Raw genomic sequence first — 10,753 nt, 5'->3', positions numbered from 1 at the left:
AATTTAATTACTTATATATAACATACATACAACGGTAGAAGCAGCTTTATTAAAAGTGTATATATATTTTGATAAAATCTTAAGACATAAATAGCTGAATATTTACAGTGGGCATTTATTACAAATTCACTCAATAAAATTCATAATAATGTTTCTATAAACACTGTTATTTCTCCTAATAAAGTTACAATCGAAACTCAATATGTACAACTTAAATTGACACTTGAAAAACGGAATGTCATTGATGGGAAATTTAAGCCAGCAAGTATATATGGCAAGTTTTCAGAAACCAGTTGTTCAAACAAAATCTCAGTATGTCAAAAAAAAAAAATCTGTAAATTAAATTAAAGAACATAAAAATTTGACAAATATACATATATGGATAAGATTGAAATACCAAATGAATAAAAAATTCATTAATTATTTCAATAGAAAAATTAAACAGATAACAAAAACAGAGTCTTTTATGGACAGTCAATTTTTTGGAGTGCCAAATTTGATCAAACCAAGATTTTTTTTGATGGACAAAAATGGATAAAAATGAGATTTTTTTTTTTTTTGAAACTGATATAAATGAGATTCAATGTATAAAGAAAGATCTCTTTTCCACCACAATAAAGTCATTTGATCATATATCCGAACCTTGTATACAAAATTCAAAGTAACGAAATAAAAGAAGAAAACCACCATAAGAATAATTTCCTTCCATCTAGCCAAACAATAATCATAAATTGTTCATGGTTTTGATTTGTTCATGGTAATCAGTGTTGAACGGTGAGGATCCTTTTAGTCATCAACAGCCTGCGTTTCGCGTGGTTCAGATCCTGCGGTGTGTTATTTAGTGGAATTTCTGCAACAAAAGAAAGAAGTATTCTTTGGCTTGGATCAATTCATACGTAAGTACTATTTCTTAATTGAATTATACTGAAGAAAATTTTGATCCAGTGAGTATATATAAAATGGTTAATCATGCTAATACCATGAATAAATGCAATTAATATTAATACGTTCCATTGCAATAGTGTAATATTATTAATACATGTACAGTACAACTTTTCCAAAGTAAACGACGTCGTACGCGACTGTGCCATATGTGAACCAACCATACAAAATATTTCAAGTGCTCTGTCTTAATAATAATATAACCAGCTCATCGATCTAAAGGTAAGGTTTCAAAATTTTGGTTCATGTTATTTGTGAAATTAATTAAGGTCATCATCTTAAATTTAGAATTAAGACCTGAAAATGTTTTTAAGCATAAGACATTAGAAAAGACTCTGCCGGCTTTGTTGCCTAACATATATATGATTTTTGGTGTTGTTGTTGGTGATGTTACTAAAAAAAATACTTTAGCTGTTTCAGTTAATTACCAAAACATTTATATATATAATAGAGGATGACGTAATGACGATTAGTGAATTATATTTTAACACGAGGTCACTTACATTTTGATTTTAATATTTTATTTATTATTATTTTTTTAATAAAGTAATCTCATACTACAAACAAAAAAAAATTACTACTTTTAGTTATAATAAAATTAAAATATTATTTTTGACTAAAATATAATATTTAATTACAAGTTGTCACTAATTTAATTTTAGTCACAATAACTATTAATTGTGACTAAAAATATATTTAGTCACAACAAATTATAATTTTTGTGACTAATACCTTTAGTCATGGACTTTTTGGTCACAATATAAGAATAATAATTTATAATTAGTTACAATTTTTTTACTTTTAATCACAAATTTATTATAACTAAAAGTAAGATTTTGTGTAATATTATTTTGATTCAATAAATTATATTCAAAATCTCTAAAAATCATCAAATAGGAGATTAGTATATTGTTGGGTGCCAAATTATAATGGTAGCTATATAATTGTTGTTTGAAATAATTATATGTGTGGAACATGGAAAAAATTGCACTCACTTTGTAGGTTTCATTATTTATTTATTTATTTTCTTTTCAGTCACATTCCGCGCTGTTAACACGCAACTACTAGTCTTGGTCTTCTCTTATATCTTTTCTTTGACGACATTTAAGACACTCACATTGACTCTTCATATTTACATTATTTTATTTTCTATTGCATTTATTGTTATTTAGCTTCCTATTTTCCAAGCTCATTCTTTATAACCAAATAAATAATTTAGTATAATTATCAAAAAAAAAAAATAATTTAGTACTATAAACACTACATCAAAGTCAATATAATATATTGATTTAGAGTATTATTATTGGCCACGGTAGTATATAATACTTTCAAACAGCGAGATTTTTTAAAAATTATTACATTAAATTATATAACATCTGATATTTAATTAGATATATAATAATATTAACATATAAGAGAGTACTTAACACCGCTACCGCTGTGCTTTTATAGCATTTATAGAAACATAAATAATATATAATAAAATGTCCTCCTCAGCCCAAAAAAAAAGTAATAATTAAGAAATATTAATAAAACCAGACGTCCCTAGGTTTCTCATCCTTGTGGTGTTGTTCTACTTTCTAGTTTCTCCCTTATCACCCCCTCTTGTCTGTAGAAGCGTACATAGTTTCGTATCTCAAACGTTATTGGGGTTTTCATAATTTTTCTATATTCTAAAAGATTTTCATCCATATTAAATTGTTTGATAAGGTTTATTAGGTTGACTAGCTGCTTTTTCTCTACAGCTGATCGTAACCATATATATTTTAATTTATACATGCACATGACCAGCCTATATATAGATATTTGAACAGAAATCTAAGCTTTTTTCTGGTTTGGGAGCTGCTACAGCTATTAGCCGGAGGAGAAAGAACCGGTTGTCCAAGCTTAATAAGCAAGAGCGTACCGGCTGAAGAAAAAAGTAAGGTAGCTATCTATATAATTACTTCTATGATAAATCAGAATAAAATTCAGTTCTTTCGCTTTCTGTTCTAGATTTTACTAACGGATCAAATATTAATTATGATAGAAGTAATCCAAATAGATTGGTAATTAATCTTGATTTAATTTTTTTAGGTCATTCTTTCTAATGGTATTTTTAAGGATTAGGTTTGGTATCCGGGTGATGTTGAAATGCAAAGTTACACAAGTATAATATATAACACACATTTACACAATAAAAGTCAACAAATGTATTCCACGCTTATATTGGCTTAATTATCGTAGATTTGTATCGTTGTGGCTGTATGTTAAAAAGTTAGTACACTCAGTTTGTTAAAATTTTTTTTTTTTTTTTTTTGGTTAGAAGTATAAAATAAATATAAAATTTGACTTATTTTTATTATTTAAATAAATATTATATAAAATTTTTTTAATGACAATTACTTTTTGAATATCAGTAAAAAATGATCTTTTTAAGTAATCTAAGAATTATATAAATTATTTTAAGGTTTAAAATAAAGGCTTAAAGTCTTTTTGAAAAAAACTACAAGCTTCTTCCAAAAACAATTTTTAAAATAATAATAAAAAACTTTAATTTTTTTATCTAAACACATTTAGAAGAATATTTTAATTCTAAAAGGTAAAAACAAACATATAAAATTAAGCCACACCAGGGCATATATAGTTTTAAAAACTTTCTAAGGTGGATGGTGCAATCTATAAATATATATATACACAAGACGGGATTTATTTATTTATTTTCATAAATGTAAATTCTTTCGAATATATTATTACTTAACGGTCTTATATTTTTTTTTTAAAAAAAAAATATAACTTGTTTTTTATTTCTAAGATACTTTTTTTTTATTATTTTGAAAAAATCTAGTTATTTTTTCTTTCTGAATGTACATTTTACTGTGAAATTGATGTATAGAACAAAGAATGGTTGATGTTCAACTTTTAAAAGTTGGTATGCATAATTATTATTATTAGTTATATATGTATATATTTAGAAAAAGTAACTTAAAGTAATAAAAATTTGCCTGAATTCACACATTATATATTTCAGGCAAAACAAAACAGAAAGAAAAATGCAAAGACAAGCGTTAAAATAAAATGCTTTCCAAACAAACGAGCATATTAATTTGAATACGTGTCACATAACTGGTACACATACGCAAGCTGGATATATTGGAATATATTTTGTTATTAAAAGTAAAGATATTTTTAATGAATAAATTGTTCATATATAAAAATATCATTTGTTAATTTTTTTTATTAATTGCTCATAAGATAGTATACGACATGTTTACTAAGTTAATAATTAACAATTACAATATATATTTTTTCATTAAGATCATCATGATGCCACTTATATATACTTGTGTGTGATCACAAATAAATACTTAAATATGAACAATATTGCTGACACAATCTCTTTGAATATTTTCGTTATGAATATTAAATCACTCTGAATATTTTCGTTATTAAATTATATATAATATAATATAATATCTGAAACACCGAACGCATAATTTACTGAACAGAACAGAAAAAAATGAGAGAATACACAGAGGGACTTTGGGCTAAATTCAAAGAAACTGTTTGGCAGCCAATTACAAAATATACAACTAAAACCTCTGCTCTTTTCATTTCTATGTTCACCCTTTTCATTGGGGCCATTCTCTCCATGCACTTCTTCAACACCAATGTAAGTTTTTACATATATAAAATATGTACACATCATTTTATTAATTTTTACTGCACTAATTTTATTGTCGTGTGAGGTTAATAATTTTCTGATGTCATATGTGTATGTTGAAAATAAAGAAAGAAAGAAAGAAATGTACAAATATTATTTTTTATTTTAATTTTTTCTAACTACTCGTCATATTTAATAATTTTCTTGAATTTTGTAAGCCTATTTTTTCTAGAAAATGAAAGGAAAAGAAAATAAAATTATATATCTATATATTGATATTCAAAGGCCTATGATGACACCGTTTAAGAAAAAAAAAAAATAAGGCCTAATGATGACAAAGAGGAAGCTATTATTGTAATTTCCTTTTTATTTATTTATTTTTGTGTTTGGTTGAAATTATCCGATTATTTTTTCCCTTATCTTATTATTGAGAACACTATTATTGGTCTTCCTTATTGGGTTATTTTCAAAAGAAAATATACTATAAAAAATTATTAAAAAAAAATGTGTATTTTGAATTTTTTTTGTTCACAAATTGTCTTTTCAGTTTCTATATCTTTCTATTAACTTATTCAATTGGTGTGCCAAACTGCAATGCTAATAATGTTGACTTTGTAGTTTGTACTACCTATTTCTAGGAGAGTGTAGTTGTATTAATCACTTTGATTGACTTTTCTTTCTTCTTTGATATTATTGTACGTATTTCGTATCAGAATATTCTAAGCAGCATATCATTCCACAACTCTCAAAAGTACCCCAAACATCTTATGAACTGCACTGCTTACGGACCCACAAGAGCTTGCCCATCAAATTACTCGTATACTCCCTTCAATCCCAAATTAGATCGGGACCATTCATTATCTCCCACGTGTCCTGAATACTTTCGTTGGATCTACGAAGACTTGAAGCCATGGGCATATACAGGTATCTCTAGAGAAATGGTTGAACGGGCTGAAACAATGGGCCTGGCAAACTTTAGACTTGTTATACTGAACGGTAAGGCATACGTGGAGACCTATAGACATTCATTCCAATCTAGAGATATTTTTACTCTGTGGGGAATCCTACAGTTGTTACGGAGATACCCAGGTAGAGTCCCTGATTTGGACTTGATGTTCAATTGTGGTGATCCACCTGTTGTTCTGTCAAAAAAATTTAGTGGGCCCAACGCCACGTCACCCCCTCCAGTGTTTAATTATTGTAAAGATGAGACTACACTTGATATTGTGTTTCCAGATTGGTCGTTTTGGGGTTGGTATGATATCCACACTTATTTATTTATTTATTACATATTTTATAATGTTATGTATGTTTCATTTTCAAAATTAAAGCTCACTGTTAAGTATGTTCTCATAGGCCTGAGATCAACATAAAACCATGGGTGGGTTTATTAAAGGACCTAAAAGAAGGTAACAAGAGAAAAAGATGGATTAAAAGAGAACCATATGCTTATTGGAAAGGGAACCCATCGGTTTCTCCTAATAGACAAGACCTTTTCAAATGTAGGGCTTCAAAAACACAAGATTGGAATGCTCGTCTTTATGCTCAGGTAATAATCATTCATATTATATATAAATATATGATCTCTCTTTTTCTATATAATTCTTTACATTCAATTAATTTTTGTGCTATATAGTGATTGGACTTTCATTTTCTATTATTAACTACTTAAAAAAAAATTAAATGTATTATTATTGTCATTATATAGGACTGGGATCATGAGGTAAAGAATGGGTATAAGCAATCAAATTTGGCCCATCAATGCACTAATAGGTAAATATTTCTATTATTTCAAATCAACCAATGTAGCTCATTTTTTCATCAATGTGGTGTAATTATCTGGCAAATTAATAGATATTTTATTAGTGGCCCAATAATCACTTTTAAATGTAGATTCTTGTATACATTATTATTGTTTTTTAATAACAAATTATTGTATCTTAAATCAGCAGGTTTAAAATTTATATCGAAGGAGCTGCTTGGTCTGTTAGTCATAAGTATATTCTTTCATGTGATTCAATGACTTTGCTAGTAAAGCCACGATACTATGATTTCTTTGCTCGAGGTTTGATACCAAGGCATCATTATTGGCCCATAAGAAATGATGATAAGTGTCGATCCATAAAATCTGCTGTTGATTGGGGGAACTCTCACGAGAAAGATGTAATAATACCTTCTTTTACAATCTCAAATTCATTGTTTTATCCTTACTCTAGTTTGTTTATTGGTGTTTGATGTGTGTAGGCACAAGAAATTGGAAAAAGAGGGAGTAAATTCATTCAAGAGGAGTTGAAAATGGAGTATGTGTATGATTTCATGCTTCACATTCTAAATGAGTATGCCAAGCTCTTACAATATAAGCCCACTATACCTCCAAAAGCTACTGAACTATGTTTAGAGGCTATGAGTTGCCCAGCAAATGGGTTAGCAAAGAAATTTATGTTGCAATCAATGGTGGTGAGTCCTGCAACCACTAGCCCATGTACCATATCTCCTCCTTATAGTCCTTCGTCTTTATATTCACTCTTTCAAAGAAAGGCTAACATAACTAATGAAGTAGAGTTACTAGAGAAGATGTACTGGCAGAGTCAAGATAAACAAAAGCCATAATATGTTAATAATATTATTGTAACTAGATTGGGCTATTTAGGGTATTAATATTTAGTTGATGTTATAAATTTTATTTATTTGGAATCGAGATGTTGGATGAAAGGGAGTTCACATGCTCCAAATCGGAAAATGCAAAAGAAATATTTATCTTAATTACTATTCCTGTTTTTCCATTTCATTTGAAATACATGGAAAATCTAAATAGAGGTTCTTGTAGTAGTAAGCGAAAACAATACAATTAAAAGATGCTAGCTCACTTGAATAACGAAAACTGCTTATATAAGATAATAAATTAGAGTAAAACTAAGGTGGCGTTTGGTAACACTTTTTTAATTAGTTTTCTGTTTTTAAAAGTAGAAAAGTGAAAATATTTTTCAAAAACATGTTCTATAAAACTGTTTTTACTTTTCAATTTTATAATTAGAAATCAAAATTTTAAAAACAAAAAAAAAATCACTTTCAATATTTTTTTAAACAGTTTTTTTTCTTAATCAATCTTTTAGATTACGACCAGACCCAGACCCAAATCCCCTCTCCACGGCCCTGGCGCTGAACCCGACTTCTAACTTGAACCCGAATCCGACCCCGGACTTAGACCCGACTTAAATAAAATTAAAAAATAAAAATAAAAATGAACTTTACAGAACACACTTTCATTTTCTGTTTTTAAAATTTAAAAACAAAAGTAGTTATAGAACGCATTTTTGTTTTTCAAAAATAAATTTTTTAAAAACAAAAATTTTACTTTCATTTTGTGATTAAAAAATTAAAAAACAAAAATATTACCAAACGGCACCTAAGTTGCTAAAATTAGTATAGGAGAACAGAGGTCCAGGGCTAGTGCACTGCATTAGCCTTCCCCCGCTGTCACGAAACTTGACTCCAAGCTTATCATATGTAGTTGAGGGGTTTTAATTAGGAGAGTGATAAGTGAACAAATCAGCAACATTTAATGTGTTGGAAATTTGCAATTTAGAGGGCATCTCAAGTACATAAAGCATTATCACTGACTTTATACAATATGGCACAAAGGACAATATTTTAAGGCATACTCACTTGTTATGTTTGGCAACAAGCCTTCCAGATACAAGACTTCAGTTCGGAATGAACCTTTAAGACTGATAGTAAATTATCTAGGAGTGTACTTCCCGATTAAAACAAGTTATTTGGAAGATATATTCCATACACAGACTGTTAAACTGAAATTTAAAAACAATGAAATTGGAACGAATTATCGATAGAATAATCTGGCTGAGTCGCGGACAATGTCGCTCTCTTTAAGATGTTTCGCGGCTCTGCCCGAAGTGTGCATAGCAGTCTAACAACCACGGCGTCCCCAGGATAAAACAGCCTCTGTATACTTACGATATGTTCTACACCGAACTATATCGCTCTGTTATACCCTAAAATTTGCTAAAAAAATCGTAAGGAAGATGAAAAGATTTTTTTTTTTAATGTTGGAAAAGATGTATTCTTTCGTTATTCTGATACAACTTATATAGAGGTCGATCCAAAAAAAAATGGTAAGAAAACGGTAATGTTATCGTTCGTGGAGGAGTTGGATCATGGGAGTAAAAAGCGGATCATTGACTGATCGCGTTTTATTACTACTTCTGATCACGTGTTAAAATTAATTAATAAATAAATAAAAAAATAAACCTTTATTTAATTAAATAATTTTTCTTTAAAAAATTAAGCGCGGCCAGACCCGGTCGGACGGACGGCGGCGGTGCGCGTGTGTGTGGTGGTCCAGTGTGTGAGTCCTCACCCATGCACACAAAACTGGGAACCCCTTGGTGCATGATTGTCATATGATGGTCTCTTCTTTAAACAATGTCTTAATTTCTTATGTTAAGCGATCTGCAAATAGGGCTGCCCATTGGGTTGCTAGACAATCCTATTTTATGTCAGATTGTACTTTTAATGAGCTTAATGCTCCTTCTGAATTGATTTCTATTGTAATGGATGAAAGTTTAAGTTGAATAAAATAACCTTTCCATTTCAAAAAAAAAAATGAAGTGTTTCTATCCCATGTGGGACTCTTACTCACACACTTCACTTTTCTATTTTTACATAATTTCATAAAAAGTTCCAACAATCCCCCACTTGAAATTTTTTAAAAATATTTTCTCGAGCAACATCAAACAACTATAAGACAATGCTTCAGCAAAGATATCTTTCGATTTGAATCTTGCGTAGTGAATACGATTTAGATTTTACTAGAGTGACTCGAAGTCTTGAACTCTATCTCTAACGTCGTACCACGCACCAATCTTTCAAGGGTGTATTCAAATAAGCTCGTGCATTAATGGTCATGCACGTCTATCCCAGTATAGTGAATACTCTCGAAATTTTGCCCCAAATTCCATAGGAAGCGGCCCCACTCCCACATTCACATAGGTATGTCTATCAAGAGTACTCCTGTAGCTCGGTACTCCACTCCACATAGAGTATAGATCTCATTAAGAGTTTCTATTAACTCACCCTCTTATCGCTTCAGGACTTCATGCTTCTTATATAACAATAGCATGATCAACACATATCACCTCATAACTTGTTATTAGCCGTTGAACCTAATTCTTGGGATCTCCAGTCATTAGGTTGGGTTACCATTATGAGTGACTCATCTTTCTAAGGGCAATAGTCCCATTCCTTTTGAAGTTTTATAGACTTTCTCTCTAGCTAGTCCTTTCGTCAAAGGATGCTAAATTGTCATCAGTACGTACATGATCCACTCTTACAGTTCCTGTTGAGAGGAACTCTCTAACAGTGTTGTGCTTACGACAGATTTGTCGTTTCTTATCGTTGTAATAACGATTCTGGACTTTTGCAATAGCCGCGGTACTATCGCAATGGATCAACACAGCTGGTATCGGATTTTCCCATAAAGGGATCTCAGCTAGCAGGCTTCTAAGCTAACCTGCTTCTTCACTAGCAGAGGCTAGTGCTATCATTTCAGACTCCATGGTGGACTACGCTAAAATAGTCTGTTTCTTTGACTTCCAAGAAACAGCGCCACCAGCTATGCTAAAAGTATAGCCACTTGTAGCTTTGGAGTCATCTAACAAAGTGTTCCAGTCTGCATCACTGTATCCTTCAAAGAGAGCTGGATACCTTTGATAGTGTAATCCAAGGTTCATGGTTCTATCAAGGTATCTCCTTACCCTCTCAATAGCATGTCAATGCTCTATACTAGGCCTACTAGTAAACCTGCATATCCCACGACATAGGCAATGTCGAGTCTCGTACAATCAGTGGCATATCGATGACTGCCAATAATGCTCGCATAGTTAGATTGTCTCACACTATCACTAGTGTTATTGAATAGCTTTACACTTGGATCATATCGTGTGCAAGCAGGTTTACAGTCAAAGTAATTATATTTCTTGAGAATCTTCTCAATGTAATGAGATTGATCCAAAGAAATTCCCTTTTCAGACCTAGTAATCTTAATACCAAGGATTACATCAGCTTCTCCGAGGTCCTTCATATCAAAGTTAGCACATAATAGTGATTTCACAACATTCACAGCATGGATATTTGAACCAAATATAAGCA

At 30.3% G+C, this 10,753-nt stretch overlaps 1 protein-coding gene across 13 annotated transcripts; it reads left to right on the top strand.

The window, feature by feature from the left end:
- The first annotated feature begins 618 nt into the window (after window positions 1-618).
- Window positions 619-7,348, top strand: LOC115717146 (uncharacterized). Of its 13 annotated transcripts, none has more exons than XM_061115414.1 (9): window positions 619-896; window positions 1,048-1,164; window positions 2,794-2,863; window positions 4,431-4,594; window positions 5,299-5,840; window positions 5,942-6,134; window positions 6,294-6,358; window positions 6,535-6,748; window positions 6,830-7,348. In XM_061115414.1, the coding sequence occupies exons 4-9, from the start codon at window positions 4,442-4,444 to the stop codon at window positions 7,193-7,195; spliced, it is 1,533 nt and encodes a 510-aa protein (XP_060971397.1). In that variant the 5' UTR covers window positions 619-896; window positions 1,048-1,164; window positions 2,794-2,863; window positions 4,431-4,441; the 3' UTR covers window positions 7,196-7,348. The 13 variants fall into 13 exon arrangements, with proteins under 13 accessions (XP_060971397.1, XP_060971395.1, XP_060971404.1 ...); XM_061115412.1 differs by having other exon boundaries at window positions 629-896; window positions 2,794-2,868; XM_061115421.1 differs by having other exon boundaries at window positions 629-896; window positions 2,745-2,863; window positions 6,538-6,748.
- Window positions 7,349-10,753: the final 3,405 nt, after the last annotated feature.

Source organism: Cannabis sativa, chromosome 5 (assembly GCF_029168945.1).
Source record: "Cannabis sativa cultivar Pink pepper isolate KNU-18-1 chromosome 5, ASM2916894v1, whole genome shotgun sequence".
Lineage (NCBI taxonomy): Eukaryota > Viridiplantae > Streptophyta > Magnoliopsida > Rosales > Cannabaceae > Cannabis > Cannabis sativa.
This window is presented reverse-complemented; position numbering and strand designations above follow the sequence as displayed.